The sequence below is a fragment of the Panthera tigris genome, chromosome B4, assembly GCF_018350195.1.
Source record: "Panthera tigris isolate Pti1 chromosome B4, P.tigris_Pti1_mat1.1, whole genome shotgun sequence".
Taxonomy (NCBI): Eukaryota; Metazoa; Chordata; class Mammalia; order Carnivora; family Felidae; genus Panthera; species Panthera tigris.
Genome location: NC_056666.1, coordinates 134,420,398 through 134,448,392, shown reverse-complemented (window position 1 = coordinate 134,448,392; position 27,995 = coordinate 134,420,398). Strand labels below are relative to the sequence as shown.

General features: G+C 54.5%; 1 protein-coding gene and 1 pseudogene across 8 annotated transcripts; both read left to right on the top strand.

Moving 5' to 3' along the window:
- On the top strand, window positions 1–24,194 carry A4GALT (alpha 1,4-galactosyltransferase (P blood group)). Of its 8 annotated transcripts, none has more exons than XM_042993435.1 (5): window positions 2,816–3,449; window positions 4,312–4,549; window positions 4,904–5,514; window positions 20,475–20,616; window positions 22,228–24,194. In XM_042993435.1, exon 5 carries the CDS (start codon window positions 22,274–22,276, stop codon window positions 23,333–23,335), a length of 1,062 nt encoding a protein of 353 aa, XP_042849369.1. In that variant the 5' UTR covers window positions 2,816–3,449; window positions 4,312–4,549; window positions 4,904–5,514; window positions 20,475–20,616; window positions 22,228–22,273; the 3' UTR covers window positions 23,336–24,194. The 8 variants fall into 8 exon arrangements, with proteins under 8 accessions (XP_042849375.1, XP_042849368.1, XP_042849369.1 ...); XM_042993436.1 differs by having other exon boundaries at window positions 4,309–4,549; XM_042993441.1 differs by lacking the exons at window positions 2,816–3,449; window positions 4,312–4,549; window positions 4,904–5,514 and adding an exon at window positions 1–19.
- Window positions 8,327–8,498, top strand: LOC122240596 (annotated as a pseudogene).
- Window positions 24,195–27,995: the final 3,801 nt, after the last annotated feature.

The following is a 27,995-nucleotide window of genomic DNA, read 5'->3' as shown; positions in this document are numbered from 1 at the left end:
CCTGGACGACAGCATCGAGGTAAAGAGTGGGGAAAGGAGCAGAAGATCAAGAGCTGAGCGCAGCCCGTGGGAACTTCTAGAGGCTGGGGAGAAAAGGGAGTCTGCAAAGGAGGAGAAGACCCAGTCAAGTGTGGGTCTAGACGGGAGGCCAAAAGAGGAAGGTGCTTCAGAGAACAGGAAGCCCGCAGCACTGACGGGAATTGCTGGAGGGACCGAGAGACAAGGACCAGCCTCCGTGTGGCTCTAGTGACACCCACGAGGTCGCTGGGGACCCAAAAGGATGGCTTTAGTGGGCTGGTGGGGGGCGGGGCATAAGGGACAAAGGAGGAGACAGACTGGAGACCGGAGGAGAGAACTTTTTCTGGAAAGGGAAGCACGAATGTGAGGCAGCCGTGGGGGCGGTTTCCGGGGGGCCTGGAAGGGTTTTCCTCGTCTTGTTTTGGTTTTATGATAGAAGTACCGGCAGGTGGACCGAGAGAGAGGGCAGAGTTGCTGAGTCAGTGCTGGCGCGAAGGGTGGGAGCCTGCGGACGAGGGGAGGGGGCGTAGGGGGTCAGCGGGTCCTGGGAGGAAAGGCGGCGTCTAAGTGCCAGGTCGGCGGAGACTGCGATGGGTGGCGGCAGCCTCGAGGAATGTCCTTCTGATTCATTCATTCAAAGGCACCTACTAAGTGCCAGACCGTCCCGGGGCCGGGGTGGAGAGTTTCCCGTGTCTCAAGGTGGTGGCCCGGGGGCCAGTCACGGGCTGACGGGGAGGCTGGGCCCAGAGGAGGGGGGACGACAGGGCGAGCGGGGGGTGGACCCGCAGGAGGGCCCGGTGGTGGGGGGTGGGGGCCAGGGCGCAGCAGCCGCGAGGACCCTCGGAAGTTGTGAAGGTTCAAGCACGTCACTGAAATGCCTGCACGGCGTTTAGCTCGGGTCACAGTTGGGGACGGGGGGGGGGGGGGCGGCTGGGGAGGTTAATGCAGATGTTCCAGGCCCGGGTTCCAGTCCTGGCGCTGCCCCGCCTCGGCTGCATGACCTTCAAGGGACAACCGTGTGAGCCTCGGCTTCCTCATCTGTTAAATGGGGCAATCGGATTATAAAGCCCCAGGGCGGGCGGCCGGGAGGCCCGGGAGCTCCCCGTACCCGTCGGCCGGCGGTCCGGCCGCGGCGCCGGGAGCAGCGGGGACGCGCGGCCCGGGGAGCCGGGACCCAGCAGGGGCGGCGGGCGGGGCGGCGCTGACCACGCCCGGGCCGGAGGGGCGGCGCTCCGGCCGCCGGACTCCGGGCACTGCCTCCCGCCGCCGCCCCGCGGGGCCAGCTCGCCCGCCGCCGCCGCGGGAGCCGGAGGTACCCGGGGCCGCGCGCAGGGGGCGGCGGGCGGGGGCGCCGCGGGGGGGAGGGGGGAGGGGGGGCTGCGGAGGGGCGGGGAGGGCCGGGCCGCCGCCCGGGCCACCTGTTCCGGAGGGACGCCAGGGTGCGCGCCGACTGGGCGCGGCGGTCCCCGGCCAACTGCGCCCCGAAGTTGAGCGCGGCGGCGGGACCGGGAGCCTGGCCGGCGAGGCGAGGGCGCGCCGCGCCCGGAGCCCTCGGAGCAGCGCCGCCCGGGCCCTGCGCCCGCCGAGAGGGGCCGAGGGGGCGGGAGGCCCGGGGCCGAGCCCCGCTGCGCGGCGACCTGGGGCGCGGGGCGCGGCATCCCCTCGGGAGGCCTCGCCGCCGGGCGGGGCTCGCCCCTGGCCCCGGAGGGGGTGCGGCTGGGAGCGGGGCGGGAGCGGCCGGCTGGAGGGGAGACCGCCCGGGGCGGGAGGCGTCGGCCCGGGGCCCGGGGAGCGCGGGGTGGGGGGAGGATGCTGAGGCTTCGGAAGCGCCCAGGTGGGGGGAGGGCCCTGCAGGTGGAGAGAAGGGCCCGAGCGCTTCTTCCCCGGGGATCCGGACCCGGCGACGAACCGTCTTTCCGGCTTGCTTCGCCCCCTCCCTCTTCTCCAGACGGGAAACGCTGAGTGGGATCTGCTCTGTGCTCGGGAGAGGCTCTGGCGGGGAGATCCAGTCCCCTCCGCTGCTCGCGGAGCCCCCTTGCCTCAGTTTCCTCACCTGACACCGCGGAACAGAAGTTCCCACCTCCTTGACAGACTCAGCCGAGCCCCTGGCACCGAGAGGGTTAAAAGCCATCTCCCCCCCCCCCCGCACCCACCCCTCTCTCTGGAGGACACCGTTTCCGTCTCCCCCAGGTCCTCAGTGATTGTCTGCTCCAGCTGGCCACTTGGGGGTCCCCAAAAGCAGGGCCCACGTTGGCCAGGACTACACCCTGCATACCTAGGCCTGCACACCCTGTTCCCACAGGGATCCCCTAGGGGTGTCCCCCAGCCAGGTCCCAATACAAAAGGAAAGAAAGGGAGGAGCTGAAAGGTGGAATCTTCTCGGGGTTCATCTTCCTCCCAAGCTTGTTCCTAGTGTCTCGAATGCACGTCCCTGCTGGTCGGCCAGGACAGCTCTATATTGGAGGACAAACTCCAAAACAGAAATTCTTAAAAAATGCACCTCCTTTCCTTGTACCAACCGAAGCCCTTTCAGCTGCCTAGAAAAGTCTAGGTGAAAGGTCCAAATTGGAACGAGGGCAGAGTAAGACCAACTGGCCGCCGGGGACGTTTGCGACCAGACTGGAAGAAAGGGCAGATGAGAAAGGGAAGCTTGAAATGTGGAAACAGCTCTTTCCTCCCCTATCTCTCCCTCCCCGCGGGCTGCTGCCCCTCCCGGCTCTCCCTCCTCTCCCTCTCCCGCCTCTCCCTCCCCAAGGGCGGGCGGGTGGGTGGGGTATGAGTCTCCTGGCCTCCACCAAGGTCTGCGCCTGCTGTGCTCTCCCGAATGCATTTCTTCCCAAACGTTACCCCCTAGGTGAGCTCACAGCTCCTGCTAAACACCCCCCCCCCCGTATTTTCATTGTTCCCCTCCTCTTCCAGATTGGAAACTTCTGGAGGGACGGAACCTCGCCCGAAACCCAGTGCCCAGCCCAGCACGTAGTAGGTGCTCACTAAATGTTGCTTGAGTGCATTAACTGTGAGAAATAGGGGAAGATTCCATATTTGCATCACCTGGAGATACCTAATCGTTCACATTCACCATTTCGCCAAACTTTCAAAAATACTTTTTTAACGTAGTCGAATATACCTCGTCTGTATGAAAACTTCAAATGCCTCACCTCTCGCAAACACTTTTTAAAATATTTTTCAGCACTTGGATACGTTACATCATGTTAGTTAATAGACGTTATTTGAAATTTAGGTGCTTTTCAATATTTGGCTCTTTGGGATGACGTCACGTGGAACTTTCGCGTTTATACATTGCCAGATCTTTCCTGGAAAGAGAATTACCTGGTAGTCACTGCATCTGATGTATAGGAAGTTCTAGAAGGGCTCTACCTAGAGCCAGCTGGCTCTGTAGAGGGCCTATACCATTCATACCTCCTCAGGCTGTGAGTATGCATTTCTTGTTATTTCCTAGAGGTGAAATTACTCTGAGTCAAAGAGTATGAATGTCCGGGATCTTTGTGTGGTTTTTTTCCCCCAGTTTTTTTTTTTTTTTTTTTTTGTAAATTTTTTTTTTAATGTTTATTTATTTCTGAGAGACAGCGGGAGTCGGGGAGGGGCAGAGAGAGAGAGGGAGACACAGAATCGGAAGCAGGCTCCAGGCTCTGAGCTGTCAGCACAGAGCCCGATGCGGGGCTCGAACTCCCGGACTGTGAGATCATGACCTGAGCCAAAGTCGGATGCCCAACCGACCGAGCCACCCAGGCGCCCCCTCCACCCCGGTTTTATTGAGATATAAATGACAGGCAGGACTGTGTATGTTGAAGGTATACAGCACGATCTGGCATGCGTGAATTGCGAAATGGTTATCACCATATGCGTGTTTCTTATTCATTTGTTGGAGCTCATCCGTGAGGTCTTTGCCCCTCGTCTGGTCTCTTGGTGGCAAAGACCTCCTCCCAGGTTATCATTTGGCTTTTACTTTTGCTGCCACTGGTGTGGCACCTTAGGGACCGGCTTTGATCTTCTTGTAGAGAGAGGGGGAAAAGCTCAGTGGAGAGAAGAGATTCTGGTCCTGAGGTCCCAGCTCCCAATGCTGTTTGCCAGCCTCATCCCCTGGGGTCCTCCCTGCTTCCCTGGGAGGTAGCAGGTGTTATCACCCCCCACTTACAGACTGGGGGGAGGGAAGGTGCCTTGTTCTGGTTCAGTCCGCTGATGAGCGGCAGGGATGGGTTCAGCGTTGGCCCTCCAACATTAACTGCGCGCCCTTGAGAACCGCTCTCCTCTTGGTGCCTCCATTTCTAGTAGGTGTCAGGAAGCCGTACCCATCTTAGTCCGAGCGAGCGTCCTCTCCTCTCCTGTCTGCCTGTTTGCTTTCCCTCTGGACGGATCCCCGTGGAAGCTGAGCTGGCCACGGGACTAGAAGAACCCCTCCCCTTCTGCTTAGTGCCTGCACACTCTCCCCCGTGCCCACACCCGCACCCACCGGGAGCTGACTCCATTCAGCAGGACACACAGCACTTCCTGGAAGTCCCACCAGCGCCAGGTCTGAATGGACAGACGGGTGGGGGGGCGCTGGGTGAAGAGGCAGGCACGTGAGGGCGAAGCGGGAGAAGTGATCTTCACGTTCACCCAAGAGACTCGGTTTGGAAGAGCAGAATCTGTTGTCCCGGGTGTAGACACAGAGCCCAGAAAGGTCCCCACGGCCGCCCCCCCCCCCGCCCCCACCTCTCCGGGGTCGTCTGCAGTCCTCATTTGCACCTTCCATTGGGTCTCCAAGGCAACCTCCTGATTTGGGGGGGCGGGCTTCCACGATTGAGCCCTTACCCGGTGCCAGACACTGTTACCCGACCTTATTTAACCCCCTCGGTCACCCTGTGCCATTCTGCCCATTTTACAGGTGAAGAAACTAAGACTCGAGAGTTACGCGCCTTTTCTTTATTGTGGGGCGTGGGGGACGTTTGAGGCTCCGGGGCCACAGCACTCCCAGGTGAACTTGGCCACAGGCAGACCCCTTTCACCTAGGGGAGGGGGTTTGAACCCCGGCGGTTCCCTCAACTCTCGACACTGGTGGATACGAAGAGGGCTGGCGGGAGGCTTAAATGAGTTACCGTGTGAAAGCCACTCTGCCCCATGGCTGCGCACAGGAAGTCCTCAGGAAATGGACAGTGACCACGTAGCTCCGCGCCTGTCACGAGGGAGCCAGTCACGAACGTCAACTCAAGCGCGCTCACCCCTCCCCATGCTGAGGGGGTGACAGCGTGAGCTCTGGAAAGCCTTTCTGGAGGCCACTTAGTGGGCCGCATCTGTAAGTGCAAATTACGTTTCCTTTGGCCCAAGCGGCTCGTTTCGAGGAACCAGTCCTCCCGAAGCAATTAAGGATGTGCTCAAAGACGGGAGTGCTAAGACAGTCACCGCGGTGTCGCCCGTGAAAGCAGAAGGATGGAAACCACACTTCCAGCAGCCCGGACGGGAAGCAGGCGGGACGAAGAATGCGACTCACCACGCGAGGTGACGCGCGACCCTGGGAACTGAGGGTGCGGGTCTGCGTTTGTGGGCGTGATAGGAGGGCAGAGGGCACGTGTGCTCTCAGGCGGGTTTGTTCCAGAACCGTTCGCGTGGCTCGATGAGTTTCAGGATGTGGGTATCGCCGCGTATGCACCGCCACTATCTGGTTTGAAAATACAGGGGCCCGGCGTGTCTCTGGGTGAAAAATAAAACAAGGTGTAGAACAGCACGGGGAATAGGGTCTCCTTCCGGCGTATGCGGCTCTGTCTGTCCAAGGCAGCCCTGTGTGCGGGACCGAAAAGGCTCCACTGGAACGCTGACGCGGGCACTCGAGGTGCCAAGGTCACCGGAAGGCTGACCGTGGCACGTGCTTTCGCCTCAGGCCTTTAGTGACGTCACACTACTGTCCGCAAGAGAGAGCAAAGCAGGAGGTGTCGCTGCAGGGTGGTGACTGGACACGTCCCCCTCTCTGTGGACACACGGGGACAGTAGCCGCAGGCACGAAGACACAGCTAACGTCGCCCGTCACCCTCGCCGCCAGGCATGGCACTTGGGACTCTTAGCAAACGGCAGCTCATCTTACCTACTGTGGCTGGAGGCTGCTGGGGCAGGGGAGGGGATGGGGGGGTGGCATTCTGGGAAGCAGGAGGCACGTTTTACAGAAACTCGGAGTTCCCAGAGCCTGGCGGGTTTGAGCAATGGAGTTGATTTTCCTCTCAAGTTTTTACCGTCATTTTCAAGGGCTCCTGGAGCATCAGGATGGTTTTCCTTTATCCCTCGGTCATCACAAGTTTATGGTCCACCTGCTGTCGCCAGGCCCTCCCTAAGTTCGTTAGGGTCACCGACAGCCTCGGGAGCGCGGCATCTGGCTCAGTGCCCCGAAGGCCGCAAGGCCAAATCACCCTGGCCATTCCCAGCGGGACTCCCCCGGGGCCCTGAGGGTCTGCCCGGGATCCAGGCTGTGGGCGAGGCCAGGCCTTGGGGTGAGTGCTGCTCATTTGGAAGGGAGCCACGAGGGCCTACTGTGTGCGGCGCGGGGGCCCCAGCCCACGGCCCACGGTGGGAGCTGTGCCAAAATCCAGGCAGCTTCCTGGAGGTGGTCTGCCCTGCTCGTCTAGGTCGGGAGAGACTCAGGGAGGAAGGGCTGTCTGAGAATTTGGGGCAGATATAATAACCTGGGTGCAGATCCTCCCTCCCGTGCTTACTAGCCCTGCGGCATTGGGTGGGTCACCTTTCCTGTCGGTCTCTCCGTTTTCTCATGTGTAAAATGGGGCCGTGGTGGTAGATACGAGGACGCGGTAAAGGGTGAACGGTGCTTGGCAGGACGCCTCACACATGGCACATTCTTGGCAAATGGCAGCTCTTCCCACATATTTCGGTTAAGAGGTCCCTGGACAGGGGAGCACGGAGGGGCGTTTAGGGAAAGGAGGGAGCGTATTGCAGAAATCCGGAATTCCCAGAGCCTGTTGGCTTGAGCAATGTGGCAGAGGTCAGCTTGGCTGGTCTGGAGGTTGTGGGCCTGGAGAGGGGCAGGGGGTGCTGGGGAAGTGCCCACAAGGCACGGGTGTTGCGGGGTGGGGTGGGGTGGGGTGTGGAGACCTGCTGGGGTTCAAGGCAGAGGACAGAGTCCTGAGCTGGACTGTGGTCACAGGGCTGAAGGTGGGCAGGAGAGATGTGTCAGAAAGGTGTTGCAAGAGCGGCTGTCCCCCTGTGTCCCAGCCCTGTGCCTCCCTCTCCTCTGGATTATCCCCAAGAGCCTCGTAACTGCTTTCTTGTTGCCACACGTCTCCCTTGGTTTAGTCTCAAAAAGCATCCAGATCCTAAAGATCTCTTTAAAGCATAAGGTACATTGTAGCCCCTTCCTCCTCAAAATCTCCCAAAGGCAGGTCTCCCAATCAGAGAGACAAATCCTTCCAGTGGCCCTCAAGGCCCCCCATGACCCTGCCTCCTCATTATCTCTCTGACTTCCTGTCCTTCCTCCCACCTTGCTTACTCTGCTATTCCACCAATACCTCGGGCACACATGCCCCAGGGCCTTTGCACTCACTGATTTCCCTCCCTGGACACACTACCCGCCCCCCCACCCAAGGTAGCCCTAAGGCTTGCCCCCTCACTTCCTTCAGGTCTCTGTCGGCTTTTCAGAGAGGCCATCCCTTGCTGGTCTATGTAAAGTAGCACCCCTGCCCCGGTCCTCCAGTCCAGTGTTCCTGCTGTATTTCTCAACCCAGCACATGTTATCGCTTACTGTATTTCTTTATCCGTTAATTTTCTCTGCTAGGATTTCAGCTCCATGAAGCTGAAGAGTAGCTGCTTTGTTCACTGCTGTCTGTGTTTCCAGACCTTGGAGTGGGGGGTGGCACATAGTAGGTGTTCAAGCATTTGTTGAATGAAGGACCAGGGTGCTCTGTGTGATGCCGAGGGCTGGCTGGGTTTCTTTCCAGGAAGACTTTTTGGTATCAGCTCGAGCAGGAACTCTCTTATCTGTGAATTATCAGCCCCTTGGCCTTATTATCTGCCTGTGCTCTTGGCCTGACACCAAGGGGCAGGTGGCCCTGAAATACTCTGTCTAGAGAGGCCGATGCTGGCCATGAACAGAACTGGTGCTGGAGAAACCAGATTTGGAAGGTCTTTCTAGAAGGGTCCTTAGAGATGGTCTTTTCCAAGCTCTTTATTTTACAGCTGGAGAAATTGAGGCTCAGAAATGGTGGGGGAGGCCGTACCCCAAGATCACAGAGCAAGTGTGTAGAAGATAGAAACCAGGTCCCTTGCTCAGGTAATATGCAGTTAGCAAAGACAGTTAAGAATATCGAGTGTGAGCTTTGCTCAGTGGCAGTATCGTAGCCAATGAGGTTTATCCGAGGCCCGATTATTGCTAATTGAAAGAATACCGAGTGTGGGCAGTGCTGTGTGTGTGTGCAAACCGCGTGGGGCAGGGTGGGCACTGTCTTTTGCTGCCAATTAGTTTTAATCTTGAATACAGTAAAAGAGGAAAAAGTCAAGCAACATGGAAACTTTCTTCCAAGTAGGGTGAACTCTGGACTCTTAACTCAGGCCAGCGTTTCTTTCTTTCTTTTCTTTTTCTTTTTCTTTTTTTTTTAAGTTTATGTATTTACTCTAGGAGAGAGAGAGTATGTGTGAGCGAGAGAGGAGCAGAGAGAGAGGGAGAGAGAATCCCAAACAGACTCTCCGCCAACAGCACAGAGCCCCATGTGGGGCTCGATCCCACAAACCGTGAGATCAGGACCTGAGCCGAGATCAAGAGCCAGATGCTTAACTAACTGAGCCCCCCAGGCCAGAGTTTCTAAATGCCTTTTCCATGGGCATTGCATTTGCAGGCGTGATTTTTTTTTTTTTTTCACAGAGTGGAAGATTTAATATTGTTAAGATAACAATTCTCCCCAAATTGGCATACGGATTCAGTGCAATCCCCATCAAAATCCCAGCAGTTTTTGGTAGAGATTGATCAGCTGGTTCTAAAATTGACACAGAAGTATGAAGGACCTATCGTGGCCAAAACAATTCTTAAAAAAAGGACAAAGGGTGGGAGGGATACCTGATTTCGAGACTTATCATAAAGCTGCAGTTATGAAGTCCGTGTGGTCTTAGCATAAGGGTCGACCTGTCGTTCAATTAGCAGAATATGGAGTCCAGAATCAGACTCCCGCTTAAACAGCAGATTGATTTTTGACCAGAGTGCCAAGGTAATTCAGTGTGGGAGCAGACATTTCCGGACTAGCGCTGGAAAAACTAACTATCCCTACGGAAAACAATGAGCCGCAGTCTTCCCTCATACCACACACAGAAATTAACCGAGAATGTAGCCTAAACCTAAGTGCTAAAGGCACCAGTTTTGCTTAAAGCCGGGCATGATTTTATCCGATGAAGAGTTTTCCGCTACCTGTTCCTCTGTGATCTCGGGGCAGAGCGAGCGACCGACGCAGAAAGCTCACCACGCCCTGCCACCGGGGCACTGCAGGGGGTCCTGGCAGGTGCATGTGTGGACGTGCCAAGACAGCAAAGGTGTAGGAATCCAGACTCGTGGTGGCTTGTGTTGCCTGAACTGAGCAGAAAGCTTGGGGACGGTGACTTCACCCTATGCTCCTGAGAAGCCAACCCCAGGCAGCCCGATCATCAGTCCAGCCTCCAGTGCAGAGGGGCAGTGACCCTGGCAGGGAGGGATGGCCTCGGGAAGAGAGGAGAGGTCTAAGACTTGGGGGCAGATCTCCCTAGGTGGAAATCGTGTCTCCCAGGCTTTGGGAAGGTGGCCTTTCCTCTCTCGGGACCCGTGAACACTCAGGTACTTTAATATGAAAAGTCAAAGGCGTGTGACCTTAATTTGTACCCACAGATGGTGAGGCAGGACGTGTCAATTACACTTTCTACCAGCTGTAATCTGCATCCACACATGGCTTACGGTTTGCAAAAGGCATTTCCCTGGTCAGTTACCGTATCTGATCTTGGCTTTGTGGGCCATTTAGGGATCATTTACTCACTCGTTCAGAATATACGTATTTATCTATCTACATCTATCTACCTATATATCGAGCCCCCGCTTTGTGCTAGCGTCCGTGCTGGCCACGACGGGGACGCAACAATGAGTCACAGCAGACTTGGTCCCTGCCCTCTGGGAGCTGACATTGGTTTTCATGGCATCAATGTGTAATCAGTGCCTTCGAGAAAGACCTTGGGTTGTTTTTCATCGTTTGCAATCGAGAACCAACCTGTGACCTGTACAAATGGCACTTATCTACGGATAAATTCACAGACTGGGATGGCGTGGCGAAAGGGTTTCGCTGGATGTCATTCAGTTGCCCTCCACCCCTGGACTGGTACCATCTGGCATGCCTCCCGGCCATGTGCGAGATGCCTGTTTGCTCACAGCCTGGCCAGAAGAACGGGTTGTCGAAGTTTTGGATTTTTGCCAATCTGACAGGTGAGAGATGCTATCTGAGCGTTTCGATTTGCATTTCTTTTACTTACAAAAAGACCCTCCCTCTCGCCGACAGATTAAGGGTCATGTTTTGCCTGTGCAAGCTGCCCTTGGCCTCTTTTTCTTCTCTGTGTTGTTGGTCGTTTTCTCCTTGACTTCTGGGAGCTCTTTAGAGGTTAGGAAAAGTGGACCTTTGGGATCCGAGGGGCACAAAAGTTATCCCAAGTAGTTCCTTCTACTTTGACTTCCCTGATGGTGTTTTGGAGGAGGACACGGATCAGTTGGCATTTTCAAGGAGTCAAGTTTATTCATCTGTTCTTTTATGGCTTCTGGATGGATTTCCTACATAATTAAGAAAACGTTCCCAACTCTGAAGTTACAAAGGAATTCACCCATGTTTTGTTCTGCATGTTTATGGGGTTTATTATTTTCCATTTGGAGTTTATCCTGGGGCATGTTCTGAGAGGTGAACTCCACCTGCCCAACACCTTAGAAGACCCATTTTACTTTGCTGATTGGAGATACTGCCTTTACTGGATGTGCGAGCACTTCATTATTGCTGTGATAGGTTTTGTTTCATTGTCCTGTTTGTTCGTATGTTAAGACTGCACTGTTTTTGTTTTCTGGTGTGTGTGTGTGTGTGTGTGTGTGTGTGTGTGTGTGTGTGTGTGTGTTTAAGACTGCATTGTTTTAGGGGTGCCTGGGTGGCTTAGTCTGTTGAGCATCTGACTCTTGGTTTCAGCTCAGGTCATCATCTCATGGTTTGTGAATTCGAACCCCGCATAGGGCCCTGTGCTGACAGTCTGGAGTCTGCTTGGGATTTTCTCTCTCTCTCTCTCTCTCTCTCTTTCTCTCTGCCCTCTCCTTCTCTCTCTCTCTCTCTCTCTCTCAAAATAAATACATAAACTTAATTTTTTTTCAAAGACTGCATTGTTTTAATTATTGAAAATTTATAGGAGCACATGGGCACAGTCACGTCTGACTCTTGATTTGGCTCAGGTCATGATCTCACAGTTCATGAAATCAAGCCCCTCATGGGGCTCTGTGCTGATAGCAGAGTCTGCTTAGGATTCTCTCTCTCTCTCTCTCTCTCTGTCCCTCCCCAGTTCACACATGCACACTTGTACTCGCTCTCTCTCTCTCAAAATAAATAAACATGAAAAAAAAAAGAAACTTTATAGTGTGTTTTAATAAATAAACATGAAAAAAAAAAAAGAAACTTTATAGTGTGTTTTAATATCTAAAGCACTCCAGCCCTTCCTTTTTTTATCTCCTTCTCAGAGTTTTCCTATGGGTCTTGGCTTGTTTATTTTGGTATATGAACTTCAGACTCAATTTGTAAATTCCAGACTCACACATGTATCTTTGGTTTTGTTTCCCTTGCTTGTGGAGAGGTATCTAGAAAAGGGTTTCAACAGCTGAGATCAAAGAAATTACTGCCTGTGCTCTCTTCTAGGAATTTTATGGTTTTGTGTCTCACATCTAGGTCGTTCATACATTTTGAGTTTATTTGTGTGCGTGAAGAAAGAGGCCCAGTTTCATGCTTTGGCATGTGGCTGTCCAGTTTTCCCAACGCCATTTCTTGAAGAGACTGTCTTTTCCCCGTCACGTATTCTTGCTTCCTTTGTCGAAGATTAAGTGGACATACAAGCGGGGGGTTATTTCTGGGCTCACTATTCTGTTGCATTGATCTATGCGTCTGTTTTTGTGCCAGTGCCATACTGTTTTGATGACGACAGCTTTGTAGTGCATCTTGACATCTGGGATTGGGAAACCACCACCTTTGGTCTTCTTTCTGAAGATTGCTTTGGCTACTCGGGGTCTTTTGTGGTTCCATACAAATTTTAGCATTATTTGTTCTAGTTCTGTGAAAAATGCTGTTGGGATTCTGATAAGGATTGCATTAAATCTGTAAATTGCTTTGGGTAGTGTGGACATTTCAACAATATTGGTTCTTTTGATCCATGAGCATAGAATACCTTTCCATTTCTTTGTGTCATCTTTGACTTTTGTCGTCAGTGTTTTATAGTTCTCAGAGTATCGATCTTTCACATCCTTGGGTAAGTTTATTACTAGGTATTTTATTCCTTTTGGTACAATTGTAAATGGGCTTGATTTCTTACTTTCGCTTTCTGCTACTTCATTATTTGTGTGTGGAAACGCAACAGAGATTTCTGTATATTAATTTCTGTATGTCTTATGACTTCACTGAATTCGTTGATTAGTTCTAATAGTTTTTTGTTTTGTTTTTGTTTTTGAAACTTTAGGTTTTCTCTTTATAGTATCGTGTCATGTGCAAATAGTGAGAGTTTTTCTTCTTCCTTACCAATTTGGATGCCTTTTATATCTTTTTTCTTGTCTGATTGCTTTGGCTAGGACTTCCAGTACTGTGTTGAATAAAAGTGGTGAGAGTGAACGTTCTTGTCTTGTTACTGACCTTAGAAGAAAAGCTGTTTTTTACCATTGACTGTGATGTTAGCTGTGGGTTTTTCATATATGGCCTTTATTATGTTGAGATATGCTCCCTCTAAACCTGTTTTCTTGAGGGTTTTTATCATGAATGGATGTTGTACTTTCTCAAGTGCTTTTTCTGTATCTGTTGAGATGATTGTATGGTTTTCATCCTTTCCCTTGTTAATAGGATGTGTCATGTTGATTGATTTTTGGATATTGAGCCACCCTGGCATCCCAGGAATAAATCCCAGTTGATCATGCTGAATGCTTTTTTCCCCTGCCCCTCCCAAGGATTTTTTAAATATATTGTTGGATTCAGCTTGGTAATATTTTGTTGGCAATTTTTGCATCTATGTTCATCAGAAATATTGGCCTATAGTTTTCTTTTTTTTTTTTTTTTTTGTAGTATCTTTATCTGATTTTGATATCAGGGTAAGGCTGGCCTCATAAAATGAATTTGGAAACTTTCCTCCCTCTTCTATTTTTTGGAATAGTTAACTATTTAAAGAATAGGTATGAACTCTTTCTCAAACCTTTGGTAGACTTTGCCTGTGAAGCCATCCAGTCCTGGACTTTTGTTTGTTGGGTTTTTGTTTTTTATTTATTTATTTATTTATTTATTTTTATTACTGATTCAGTTTCATTGCTGGTAATCAGTCTTTTCAGATTTTGCATTTCTTCCTGATTCAGTTTTGGAAGGTTATATGTTTCTAGGAATGTATCCGTTTCTTCCAGGTTGTCCAATTTGTTGGTAGGTCATTTTCCATAGTATTTTCGTATAATCCTTTGTGTTTCTGTGGTGTTGGTTGCTATTTCTTCTCTTTCATTTCCGGTTTTGTTTATTTGAGTCCTCTCTCTCTTTTTCTCAATGAATCCAGCTAAAGGTTTGCCAGTTTTGTTTTCAATTTTAGCGAATGCTTCGTCAACTCTTGAGAATAAAGTGTGTTGCCTATTATGAAGATAGAGTTTGATACAGTGTAGAACCTCACTGATCATTTATTTACATCTTCTGAATTCTTATTTATATTTATTTCTTGGGTTAAGAGTGGTGACTTAAGGGGTGCCTGGGTAGCTCTGTTGGTTAAGCGTCCGACTTCGGCTCAGGTCATGATCTCACACTTCATGGGTTCGAGCCCCGTGTCGGGCTCTGTGCTGACAGCTCGGAGCCTACAACCTGCCTCAGATTCTGTATCTCCCTCTCTCTCTGCCTCTCCCCCACTCCTGCTCTGTCTCTGTCTCTCTCTCAAAATTAAATAAACATTTAAAACATTTTTTAAAAAGAGTGGGGAATTAAAATCTCTTATTAGTGTGTTTCAATCTATTTATCGTAGCATTCTGTAATTTCTAATTCCTGAAAATTGCTGCAGTATTATTTGGTATGTTGTGAATTATACCTTTTAGCATTATTATTGGCCCTTCTTTGGCTCACTTACTGATGGTTGCTTGAATTCTCAGTCTGATATTAAGATTACGGCCCCAGCTTTCTTTTTGTTTGTACTTGTTTTTATATTTTTGCTCTTTCTTTTGCTTTTAACCATTCTAAATCATTTTGATGTATATCTCTTAAATACAGGATAGAGTTGGGTTTTGTTTGGGATCTAAATAAAAAAATCTTTCTCTTAGTAAAGGTAAGCGAGGCAAGCCTGTTTATATATATTGATGCTACAGGTGTCTGGTGTTCTTTCCATCATGTTGTGTATGTATGTATATGTCTTTGCACATGTGGGAGGGCTATATTCTTTATTCTTTCACTGTGTTTAAAAAAATCCCTCTGATATTCGGGAAAGCTTGTATTTTTGTTCTAGTGGCTACATTTATATTGACACCCTTATATAAAATACTCCTAGTTTCTTTTTTCTTTAGAGAGTCTCTGTTGTTTCTCTTCTATGAACAACAATAAACTTAACGGGTTTCCCTTTCTCTTGTGGCTGCCCCATTTCAGCTGATACTGTACTGAGTGATTAAGGCATATCTTCTGTCAGTTCTAAAGCCTCAGAGGGGTCTTTAAAGTCCTTTAAAGTACCTTTAAAGTCCAGAGATTTGGGGGCACCTGGGTGGCTCAGTTGGTTGAACGTCCGACTTCGGCTCAGTCACGATCTCACGGTTCGTGGGTTCGAGCCCCGCATCGGGCTCTGTGGAGACACGCTCAATGTCTGGAGCCTGCTTCCGATTCTGTGTCTCGCTCTCTCTCTCTGCCCCTCCCCTGTTCGTGTTCTGTCTCTGTCTCTCGAAAACAAAATAAAACATTTTTAAAAAAAATTAAAGTCCAGAGATTTCACTATTACACGTCTCGGGATTCACGGTTCCGGGTCACCGCTGTCTAACGCACGGTGTGCCTTTCCATCTATGGGATCAAGTCTCCCCCTATTTCAGGTAAGTTCTCCTGAATTATAATCGCAAATATTTCTTCTAGCCATTGGCGTCGTTTTCTTCCTCAGGAGCCCTGGCCGCACGTTTGTTGGCTCCCCTCTGCTGCCTGTTCCACCTCTGTGTCTTCAGTTCTAACATCTCCTTGATGATTTCTGTTGGATTTTCTTGACTTCATCTCCCTTTCCTGTTTGGATCTCTTTCGATACTTTGTATGGAGCCCGTGCTCCCGTGTGTCTCTGGCCGTTTGGTTTTCATTTCCGAAGTGTTTTTGTATCGCCTTCTAATTCTTTCCTGAAGTCTGTCAGTCCTCACACATCATCCTCTTCTCTTGCTGTCACTTTGCCTAATTGTTTCTTCTCCAGCTCTTGTACCTTCTGCTTTTTGGTCTGTCTTCATGGCTAGAATTACTTTTTATTTTTTTTATTTTATTTTTTTTTTAATTTTTTTTTTTTAACGTTTATTTATTTTTGAGACAGAGAGAGACAGAGCATGAACGGGGGAGGGGCAGAGAGAGAGGGAGACACAGAATCTGAAACAGGCTCCAGGCTCTGAGCTGTCAGCACAGGGCCCGACACGGGGCTCGAACTCACAGACCGCGAGATCATGACCTGAGCCGAAGTCGGACGCTTAACCGACTGAGCCACCCAGGCGCCCCTAGAATTACTTTTTAAAGTTGTTGTTGTTCTCATTGTTTTAAATTCATGCTGTAATTTTGTATTAGAATTTTTATTTGTTTTGTGGTGATTTTTTAAAAAAAAATGTGTATTTATTTTTCGAGAGAGAGCAAGCTGGGGAGGGGCAGAGAGAGAGAGAGAGAGAGAGAGGGAGAGAGAAATCCCAAGCAGGCTCCACGGTCAGTGCAGAGGCCAACACGGGGCTCGATCTCACCAACCGTGAGTTCATGAGCTGAGCCAGATCATCATCAACTGACTGAGCCACCCAGGTGCCCCATGTGGTGATATTTTCACAGTGAATGTTCTTAACTGTAGTGAATTTTCTTAACTATAGTGAATTTCTTTTTAAAGTTTATTTTTTTTTGAGAAAGAGAGAGACAGAGTGCTAGTGGGGGAGGGGCAGAGAGAGAGGGAGACACAGAATCCGAAGCAGACTTCAGGCTCCCAGCTGTCAGCCCAGAGCCTGAAGCAGGGCTCGAACTCACAAACTGTGAGACTGTGACCTGAGCTGAAGTCGGCCGCTTAATTGACTGAGCCACCGAGGCGCCCCCAACTATAGTGAATGTTTAAACCATAGTGAATAGTTTCTCTACATAGGAGAACATTAGTGTTCCTTCCCCTTTTCATTCTTGTAGCTTCCTTATATGGACACTGTGTTTATTCCTTTAACCATTGTTTTTTATATTCAAATCGGTTGAATTTTCCTGGATCAGCATTTAACAGGAGGTTTTGGTAGAAATTGGGAGACAGGCCAGGCAAGTTCTCTAAGTTTCTCTGTTGAAAGACTCCCTCCTCTGCTTTTATGGAAATGGATTGTTCTTTAAAATACAACCCTTCTCAGGACCCAGTGCTGTTTTGCCTCACAGAACCCAACCGGGTTCAAGGGGACACCGGCCTCCATCCTCGAACTCTCCTGGTTCATCCAGGCTACATCTCTCTTCTGACTTACTCGTCTTCGTTTTAGAAGTGGCGATCTCTACGATCTTCCACTTCCGGGCCCCCCCACCCCCCCGTTCCTCCCCACCTCACCGCTGTATCTGCTGGACTCAGGTCCAGCCTTGCGAGTTAGAGTTTATGGGTTTTTCATGCCCCGGGTTTTACTAAAGCTGTAAGTTGTGGCTTATTTTCTCTTTCCTGTGTTGCTCTTTATGACATCAGCAGGGGGGGAAAGATCCAGAACCAAGAATCTGCCTTATTCCTATTGGAAAAAGAAGTCTCTACCTCCCTACCTCCCTGGCTTTAGAACATCTTATAGGCTCTGGAGGAGGAACACTTTATAACCTCCGTTCTGAAAAAGTGCAGGATGTACCAGTTTCAAACACAGCGGGATCCAGATGTAAAGATGATGTCATCGTGCCTCTCTCTCTCCGTCTCTTGGCTCTGTTGCCTCTGGGCCGGCTTCAGCCTCAGTCAGGCTCTCCCCTCCGGCTCGGGCCTCATCTTAGAGACCCCACTGGAAAGCTCCTGACTCTGCTTGGCCCGCACTGGGTTACAGGCCCTGCCCCCAGCTACTCACTGTGGCTGGAGAACGTGACATTAGGCAGATCTGAACGTGTGCCGCCCCCAAGAGCTAGAGAGTGGGGTCTGTGGGGCAGAGGTGGTCCCTCAAAGGCAATCAGGATACTTTTATCAGCAGAGGGGGGACGGATGCTGGGCAGGCAAAGCCTGCCACGCCATGTCCACTGGGACTCCCCAGTGCTGTCCTGCCACGCAGAGAGGCCCCCCCAGGCACATTCTCCATGGAGCTGCTGTTTCAGGGATGTTCCAGGCAGTGTGTGACCTGAGAGGGGCTCTGAGTCTCCAGGACAGAGAGACACAGAAAGGAGGTGTCGTGGCCTCAGAGAAGATTGTCGCGTCCTAACCCTGCAACACGTGAATGTGACCTCCTTTGGGAAAAGGGTCTTTGCAGGCGTTACTAAGTTAAGGATCTCGAGTTAAGGAAATGATCCCGTGTTAGTGAGGTGGGCCATAAGTACAATGACAAGTGTCCTTACAAGAGACAGAGGGGAAGACCGCGTGAAGACAGAGGCAGAGATTGGAGGAAGCGGCCACAAGCCCAGGAATGCCTGGAGCCACCAGAAACGGGGAGAAGCTTCTCCCCCGGAGCCCGAGAAGGGGCGTGGTCCCGCTGACACCTTGGATTTGGACCTCCACTCTGCAGAGCTGTGAGAAGATCCGCGTCTGCGTTCAGCCTCAGAGCTGTGGTCATCAGTTTCCGCAGCCACAGGAAGCCGATACAGGATGCTGATCAGAGTCTCGCACATCTCCTTGGTTTTGTGGTTTGAGACTTCTGCTGGGCTGTCAGCCTCCTGCAGCAGCTCGAGGAAGGCTCGGGGAGGGGACGTTTCTTGCAGAGGGGTAGGAAGAGCTCCCTAAGGGTGTCAGTTCCACTCTCTGCTGCTGCGAGACCCTGGCCAAATCCCTTACCGTCTCTGGGCCTCTGTGTCCCCCTTGGGATATCAGACTCTCCAAGGGCCTAGCTCTGGAACCCCAGGGACAGTGAGCACCTTTCCTGGTAGTAAGTCGTTCAGGAAGTGTGGACTGTGTCTGACCATCGCCGCGACCCTGTTCTGTCTGGGTCGTGGTCAGCCAGCACTGGGCTGAGCTGGGCTGGACCTGGGAGCCGAGGGAAGGGCAGAGGGAGATGCCCCTACTGTGGGCCGTGAATGAATGACAATCTTCAGGTAGTGGGGCCATTCCAAGGCCCTGGGCTGGTCCCTGATGCTGACGCTCCTGATGTGGGGCCCCGAAAACTAATGCAAGGGCCAAGCCCACAGGGAGCGGTCAGGCCTTTGGCCCTTTGGCCTGCCGGCTGTGTGCTTCTCGCCCTCACGACCTGCCTGAGATGGATCATGGGGGGCTGGGAGGGTCCCTGAGGATGGGGAGCCACAGAAGAGCTCAGGGCAGGGAAGGGACCACAGTTGACCAGCTAACTGGGAGTCTCTCCCCGGTGCAGGGCCGAAAGCGGGAGGCAGGGAGGCAGGAGGAGGCGCAGTGTGCCACTGACAAGGGTCAGGACTTGAGCCACAGCTGCGAGGCCCATGCAGGGGGGCCAGGAGCATGCTTCGGGCCTGAGGTCACACGGGTATTTGGCTGTGGCCAACTTGGCCCCGCGCGTCGTTTCTATTCCTGGGTCTTGGGCTCTATCACCAAATACGGTGTTGCTCGGGGCCGGTAGTGTCCCCTGAGGTCGGCGCGGGCTCAGGTGGCAAATCCCGTCTCCCCAACAGGCCCAGACCCCACCCCACCCCACAGAAGGCCCAGATCACCCCAACGCCTCGGGACCCCCGAGCAGCCAGGACCTTGCTCGATCCAACCGTCTGTCCCCTGCTCGGTGTGGTTCACACTGGGTTAAAAATACTCAAGACCAAAATAGCCTCTCCTCGCAGGCGAAAACCAGGGCGGGGGAACACAAGGTTCTTGTATATCGGCCCCGCCACTCCTGACCCAGCCGCCGACCCCCAGGTCCCTCACACAGGCGCTCAACTGCTTTATTCGGTCACGTGCTGATTTGCTGGCTCGCTGACTTATTCACTCATTCATTCGCTCATTCGTTCATTCACTCGCTGATCATTCACTGATCTTCTCCTTCACTCACTCGCTCCCACCTTCATTCACCCACCCGCTGAGTCACTCCCTCCCTTGGTATTTGTTCACTACCTTCCAAGAGTCATCTCTTCTAGATGCTGAACAAAAGGCAAAAAATACCTGTCCTCGTGGGGTTATGCTCCAAATAAGTAACCCAAACAAACGAGTACCAAATGTCCAGGATGCTCGATTAGGTGCCGCGAGCTCCGCAGGGGACTATGGAAGGGCTGGGGAGGCATGATTTTTGAGGACGAGAGGGAGGTGAGGGAACGAGCCAGGTAAACACTATGGGAAGAGCATTCCAAGCCGAGGGAACAGCAAGTGTGCAGGCCCTGAGATGGCAGCACGGGGGTGGGCGGTGGGGTTGAGAAGGAGTGAGGAGGCCAGGCGTGGCTGGGGTAGGGCAAGTGGGGTGTGAGGTCAGGGACGGGGGCACCTGGGCGACCGGGGCCTCCCACATCACTGAGGGTCTGAACAGAGGAATGACGTGACCTGGCTTGTGTTTTTGAAGTGTCCCTCTGGCTGCCAGGGGAGTGAGTCAGTGAGCGAGCGGGTCCACGAGAGGATGAATCAGGTTGTGTGTCCCTACTATGCACCAAGGACTGAGCTGGGCTCTGGGGAGGGCAGGTGTGCAGGCACCCTTGGCGGTATGGAGGCCCAGCTGGCTAAGGCCCCTCCATCAGTGTGACCTCTCCAGAAGCCACCTTCCCTGGCCCCGCTGGGCCCTTTGCTCCATTTCAACTGTGACTAGTGCATTTCCAGATGGTCCCCCCACACGCTGAGAGCTCCCCCAGGGCAGAGCCGCACCCAGCTCTCCCTTTCTCCCAAGTACATTCCCTGTGGGGCCGAGACAGTCAACAAATCAATGAACATCCCCCCTGTGCGGCTGGGGGCTGACTCCGTGAGCCCGCCACCCCCCTCACTCTGTGTCTCGCTGTGTCTTACAGATGGATTTGTGGACGCGGAGAGCTTGTGGAAGGGCCGTGTTCCTGTTGGCAGAGAAGGTTGGCTGCTGAGCCAGGGCGTGTCTCCAGGAGGGCTGCCCGGCGGCCCAGATCCCCACCTCGCCACCATGGGCCGCCCAGGCTGGTCAGTTACCAGCCAGTGACGTCATCGCGGTTCCCGGCCCTCCACCAGGAGGGCCGGCCGGTTGCTCGGTCTCTCTCTCAGGCCAGGAGATCCGTCTGTCCTGGGGAAGGGGTGACTCCAGCTCCCCTTAGCCTGCGGGCCGCACCCAGTCCCCCCGCCCCTCTGTGTCCAAGTTTCCTGGCCGCTGAAGGAGAAATGATACAACCACCCCTGGGGTTACTGAGAGCCAGAGGGGGTGTGCGTGGGGCACCAAGAATTTAGAAGGCACTGAGTACACGGCGGCCAGGATCCTGCGAATAGCGAGAACAGCCCCGGCGAATGTGCACGGAGTCCTCAAAGTGCCAGGCACGCTCCCACGTCCCCTCTGCCGGTTCTCTCCCGGGCCGGGTGGTGCAGGGGTGAGAGAGTGCACTCTGGAGCCAGATGGCCTGGCTTCCAACCCCTGCCCTGCCACTTGCCTACCGTGGGACTGTATGTGAGCTTACCAGACTTCTCAGTGCCTCGGTTTCTTCACCTGTAAGATGGGGGCGATGATCGCCTCTGCAAAGGGTGGTTGTGAGGGTTTAAGAAGTTGACTATGTGTGAAGTGCTGAGCAGGTCACCTGGCACGTGTGTGGTGACGGCCAACCCTTTAGTGGGTTCCAGTGTTCCCGTCCTGAAGGTGGCAAATCTGAGCTGAGCGCATTGCCCCAGGTCTTAGCTGGTTCAGGTACACGTCAGGTCCCGTGCCTCCCAGATGCTCCTATAGTCCTACCCTTGGGGACAGAGCCCAAGCCTATTTTGTTCCCCCAGCCACCTGCTGGGCCCTCAGGATGTTCTTAGCTGCTGGCCAAGTGGACATCACCAGGAGAGGGTGAGGGTCCAAGGGCAATAGTCCTGGGCAAGGTTACCGGCTACGGCACAACCTCCCCGCCCCTGTCCCTCCAGACTTGCGTCTGTAAGTTGCACAGCCCAGGGCAGGGGCTGGGGAAGCCAGGTGCCCAGGAGACCCCACTGCGTCTGAGGCAAGGGCTTTAGGACCCAGCACGCATCCCCATGTGTCTGGAGCCCACCCGTCCCGCAAGCTTGCCAGCCAGCCCCTTAGCAGCCAGCGCCCAGGCCGCCTGAGCCCCAGGCTTCTCTGCAGAAAGTCCCCGAGGCTGCTTGGCCGTCTGCCTCCTCGGCGCAGTTCCAGCCGGTCTGTGGAGCTGAATGGGGCTGAGGGGTAAAGCGCTAGGCTTCGAATCACAGGCTGCCAGCGGCCCGAGGGGGACCGGCCTCACCCGGCAAAGGGGCCTGTGTGCCGCTTGCAGGAGCATCACCTCTGACAACCCTCGTGGCTGCCGGAACCCCGGCCTGGGCCCGCGATGGCCACGTGTCGTAGATAGCACTGGCTGCGTCCTTGGGAAGCTCGCAGGTGTGTCACAGAGAGCGAAAGGGACTCTGCCCAGACCTCGGCCCCGTGGCCTGCTTTTCCAGTTTTCCCAGGTGAGGAAGGAGATGGGACTCTGCGGCCAGCGGGCCCCCAGGGCTTCGGAAGCCAGCATCGGCCGTGGCCGGTGTCTGTGGGAAGCGCTTTCTCGGGCTTAGGGAGGTGGCAGCCTGCCCTGATGTGCCGCTCGTCTCTTGCAGACCAGCCAGTTCCCGCTGGAGGCTCCTGGTGTCATCTGGGGAGAACATGTCCAGGCCCCCTGACTGCCTGCTGCGGCTGCTCCGGGGAGCCCCGAGGCAGCGGGTCTGCACCCTGTTTATCATCGGCTTCAAGTTCACGTTTTTCGTCTCCGTCATGATCTACTGGCACATCGCGGGAGAGCCCGGCGGCCAGAGGGAGTTCTCTAACCTGCCTGCCGACGTCCCCTGCCCCCGGCTGGTGCCCCCTACGCCGATCTCCAGCACCCCGCCTCCGGGCAACATCTTCTTCCTGGAGACCTCAGACCGGACCAGCCCCAACTTCCTATTCATGTGCTCCGTGGAGTCGGCGGCCAGGGCTCACCCCGAGTCCCGGGTGGTGGTCCTGATGAAGGGGCTGCCCGGCGGGAACGCCTCCCTGCCCCGGCACCTGGGGCTCTCGCTTCTGGGCTGCTTCCCCAACGTCCACGTGCTCCCGCTGGACCTGGAAGGGCTGTTCCGGGACACGCCGCTGGCGGCCTGGTACGCGGCCAGGCGACGCCGGTGGGAGCCTTACCTGCTGCCCGTGCTCTCCGACGCCTCCAGGATCGCGCTCATGTGGAAGTTCGGGGGCATCTACCTGGACACGGACTTCATCGTCCTCAAGAGCCTGCGGAATCTGACCAACACGCTGGGCACTCAGTCCCGCTACGTCCTCAACGGGGCCTTCCTGGCCTTCGAGCGCCACCACGAGTTCATGGCGCTGTGCATGCGAGACTTCGTGGCCCACTACAACGGCTGGATCTGGGGCCACCAGGGCCCGCAGCTGCTCACGCGGGTCTTCAAGAAGTGGTGCTCCGTCCGCAGCCTGGGTGACAGCCACGCCTGCCGCGGGGTCACCGCCCTGCCCTGTGAGGCCTTCTACCCCATCCCCTGGCAGCACTGGAAGAAGTACTTCGAGGACATCAGCCCCCAGGAGCTGCGCCGGCTGCTCAACGCCACCTACGCCGTCCACGTGTGGAACAGGAAGAGCCAGGGCACCCGCTTCAAGGCCACGTCCAGGGCACTGCTGGCCCAGCTCCATGCCCGCTACTGCCCCACGACACACGAGGCCATGAAGATGTACTTGTGAGGGCCCTGCCGGGCCCCCCCCCCAACCCTGCGCCCCACCCGGGCGTCCTGATGGAGAGGGGCACCCGGTCACCTTTCCCCGGGGGAGGCGAGACGGGGCGGGGGGGGTGGGGTGGTGGTGGTGCGGCCTGGGAGAGGGAGGCCCGAGTTGCTGCAGGCCAGGATTTGGGGCAGGCTGGGGGGAGGGCGGGGAACTGTTGGCCCAGGAGGTGTTCTTGGAGGCCATGCTGTAGGCCCCTGGATACACTCCCTTCAGTGTGAGGCTGGTGGGACACCCCCAGGCCAGTGTGCTATCTCAGGGTGGAGGCAGCCGGTCCCCGGGGGCGGGGAGGGGTAGCGGCAGCCAGAATCAGCTGGAGTGAGCCGGGTGAACATCTGGGTCATCTGGACGGCACACCAGAGCCGTCGTGAACATCAAATCGTCTTCCAGGGCATCACAGGGAAGCCAGGCTGGTGGGGGCTGAGGTGCCCACCACGGGGGCGTGGAAAAACCCAAGAAAAGGGGATAGGAAGGAGAGGGAGCTCCTGAGGAGCAGGGGGAGGCAGCCTGTAGGAGAGCCGGGGGTGCAAACCCAGCCTCGTGAACCCAGGTAGGTGCCTGGCTCTTTTCTGCCTTTGGTTTCTTTCTCAGCAGCACTGAGACATGCAGAGCTGGCCTGGGGAGCCCTTTGGGGGAGGCCTGCCTGCCCACCCCATTCTTTCTTGTTTCCAGAGTTGTTGCAAGGGTGAGATGTGCCAGCTGGCCACTCCAGGGCATGGGGGCGTGGAGTTCTTTTGGCTCAGGAAAAGCATTTTAAGGAAAACACCCCCCCCCACGATCAACACATGATAATAATAAATATAATAAAAGTGATGCTCTGACACCAAGTGCTTGGGGGTCGATGAAACGAACCCGCTCACACAGCCCACATTAGCCCCATCCTGCAGATGGGGAAGCATCTGGGGCTGGAGGGGGTTGGTGACAAGCTTGAGGTCACTCAGCCTGCCCAGAGAGCAGAGTCTAGGGACCCAGCAGCCAATAAGCTGACAGCCCGGGGGTGGGGTTGGCATGGGAAGCCTGCGTTCCTACCCTTCACCCCCCCCCCCCGTGCATAACCTAAATGAGGCCAAATGAGATGCCCCCAAGAGCCCATTACCAGAGTAGGGCCATGCTGCCCCCGGCCTGTGGGGTCCCTCCTGCCTCACCTTGGATGCCTGGCCAAGATCCCGGGAGAGACCAGAGGTGCCCTGCTGGCAGCCCCAGGGCTGGGCCAGAGGAAAATGCTCTCTGCCAGGTGAGGCCCCAGCTGGTTGGTGTTGAGGAAGCCGTCTCTGAGAGCTGGGCATTCCGGTCGGCCTGGAGAAGCACTCCCCCTGCAGGGCCACAATGCTGCCAGGGACTCGGGCTCGGCAGGCTGCACCCTGGCAGCCAAGGGGCAGGTGTTTAGAGACCCCTGGGTTCTGCCTGCAGACCCTCTCGGGCAGCCTTATTAGGAAGTGAGCTCCCTGGCTCTAGGGGTCCTCAAGAACAGGAGATATTTTGGTGAAAACAATGGATTCTATGTAAGTAATTTCTCCAACCACAACATCATTCACCTATCTTTTAATTTTTTTTTTTTTTTAGAACGAGCAGGTTTTGCTTCAATAATGGAAATTCTATAACTGTATATACTTAGGCAGGTAAGGTGCCCTCCTAGGATCAAGCATCGGTTAATCAGCCTTTTAGCCGTCGTGTGCGAACGCCTACTGGGTACCAGCACGCAGAGGTGAACAGACGATGTCACTTGCTCACCCTCAACGCCTCTGTGGTTCCCTGTTTATGGAACAAAGCCTAACTCGGGCCCAGCATTACTGATCGCTGGTCCTGCCTCCCTCTGCAGCCTTCACCGTGGCCCTCCACTCCAGCCAAACTGCATATGCTTGACTCCCCTCCCCCTCTATTGGCCACTCTGTGCCTGTATTGCCCTTCCCATCCATCTTCACCAACAGACTCCTCATGTTCCTTCCCACAAGGTTGATGTCCCCTCCGGGAAGCCTTCTCTGACTGCCCTTCCTGCGGCCCCGCAGCTCCCAGGCATCTTTGACTACTATTGGATTCTTGGCCCGTCCCCAAAGATCTTGAAGGGCAGCGGCTTGTCCAAGCCTCTCAGGGCTATCGCTGGGTTTGGGCTCAGGCTCCCAGTGAGGCACATCCATGTAATTTTCGGCGGGGGTGGGCACGGGGGTGCCTCAAGAGGTTCCCAGAAGTCCATGCAGAGCTGAGGGACCAGCTCTGGATCCCCTCTCCCCGGGGAGTAAGATCGTCGGGGCCTCGGCCACCCTTGCCACCTTCTAATCCGCCAGGCCAGGCCAGAGCAGCTGAAGCCAGTTCTGCAGGAGCACAGCCTGGCCAAATGTTCAGAGACCTCCTAAGAGGACCCCATTCTGGAAATGGGGCCCAGGAGGCAGCCTTGGCTTCGACTCTCCTCACATCATGCCAGGCGGGGCCAAGAACGGGAGAACTCTCAGATGCTCCTGGCGTCCTTTCTCTGAGAAAGTGGGCAGGGGAAGGCGGAGGGGGCACACAGGCGATTTTTCCTCTTCTGCATTCTTCAAAGGACCCTCCATCCATCAGCCTGACAGTTGGGGGACTGCACCTCACTGAGCCTGCCCCACGCCCAGCCTCTTAATGCGGCAGATATAAACCAGTCGGGATCCAGCTGGCCAGAAATAACAGCAGTGGCCTGGAGAAAAGAGGCCAAGAGGATGGGTGTGGGCAGGCAGAGGTAAGGGGAAAAGGCTGATTCATCCCCTGGCCGTGAGGCCGGAAGATGCCACCCTGGCCACCCAGCCTGGAGGACCCCAGCCTCCTCCACCCTCCCTGGTGCTCTGTTCTTGCATGGTTGTGACGATCAAATGGGCCAGTGTGGCGCCTGGCACGGAGTATGTTTCTATGTTACACCTCTCCCCCAAAATGCTCCCCGGGGAAACTGAGGCTTAGCACGTGGGCAGCAATACCGAGATTCGAACCCAGCCCTGGGCTGGCCTGAGGCCTGAGCTCCAAGCAGGGAGGAGGTAGGCTGGGGACGCTGGAGCGGGCTCTTCCCTTTTTTTTGGAGAGGGCTCTTCCTGACCTCCCAGTGCAACACCCACAGAGCAGAGCTCCCGCCTCCCCACCCACCCCCTGAGGGCTCCTCTGCCTCCACCTGATTCCCCCGCCCCTTGGTGCTTCGCTCAACCCGGTCCCAAGCTCACAGCCTTGGGCTAACCCCCCCCTTCTTAATAGGAGCTGGAACATTTGCTGGGCAACTGAGTTCTCCAGTTCTCGGAAAGGGGAAGGGAGGGGCGGGCTCCCATGGAAGGCTGCCCTGGGGACAGTAATCAGATCCTTGGAACCCTGCGGTTGGTTTCTGGCTGTTTGCAGATGCTTTTGTTTGGGACTTGAGGAAAATGAGGATCCAGCCCTTTACCGGGGGTCAAGAGGGGCCCAGCAGGGCCTGAGGCAGGTGTATTGTCTGTAATTTAATGAACCTTCCTGGCTGGCCAAGCCCAGGCAAGCAGGACAGTAACTTTTCCAGCAGCTCTGGGCTAGGGGAACAAGTCCCCTCGCCCCTGTATCAAAATTCGACTTCTTGTTTAAATATTAAATTGGGACGTTCTCCATCCAAGTGCCTAACAGAGGCGGAGGATGAGTAAGTTAACTAAGAAGTGTGTTCCTGGAAGTCTGGTTTCATGGTTCACTTATCCCTCAACCTCTGCTAGTCCTGACGTGGCCCAGCCCGGTGCAAGGCATGCTGGGAATTCCGCCGTGAGGTCGGGGCTTGGGACGCCCGTGGACTCAGGGGTGATCTGGGCTGTGGCGGAGGGGAACCCACTTTCCTGGCCAAGGGCCACAGCAGGGGGGAACCAAGGTGGTGGGTGAGACTGAACCGTGTGGGGGGAGGTCCCCAAACAGGAAGACATTCGTCACAGCCATGGTCCACCACCCACACGAATCAGAACCCCGCCCCAATCCCCACCACCTTCCAAGGAGAGAACCAAGATCAGAGACTCAACAACTGAGGGTGTCTCCATAAGGTACTCAGGAAGCTGCTGTCATGAAAAGACTCCAAAAGTAGGGTTGCTTAAACAAGGCAAGAAATTGTTCCTCTTTCACATCATGGCCCTACGTTGAGCACTGCAAGGCCCGTGGGCCTGGATGGGGCATCCAAAAGTCTCCAGAGAGAGAGGGAGAGAGCGAGAATCCCAGGTAGGCTCCCCACTGTCGCTGCAGAGCCCTTTCCCTACCCCAATTACTAGCAAAGGGAGTAGAATGACAAAGGCTGGCTTAGACCAATTGAGATTTACACCCCCCGGGCCTGGGAAGGGTGCCCCACTTCCTTTTCAGCATTAGACCACCTGAGGGCTGAACACAATCAGGGTTCCCTTAGCAAGAAAGAAGAAGGGTCGGTGTGGGTGTGGGTAAGGAGCTTCCCTGGGAACTGGCATTTCCTGCCCACCTGCTCTGCCCCAAGCCCGGCAATAGACACTTTGCTGCACGTGATTTCATTCGCCCCACTCGACACCGGCTGCATTTCACGTGTGAGGAAATGGAGACTCAGAGAGGTTAGGCGACTTGCCTGGGGCCACACAGTCAACGCCTGGAAGAGGCCCAGGTCTGTCGAACTCAAGAGCCAGGCCCTTCCCACTGTGGGAGGCCCCGG

Coding starts and splice junctions, on each gene's coding strand:
- A4GALT (XM_042993441.1), top strand. CDS start 22,274: ATGTCCAGGCCCCCTGACTGCCTGCTGCGGCTGCTCCGGGGAGCCCCG.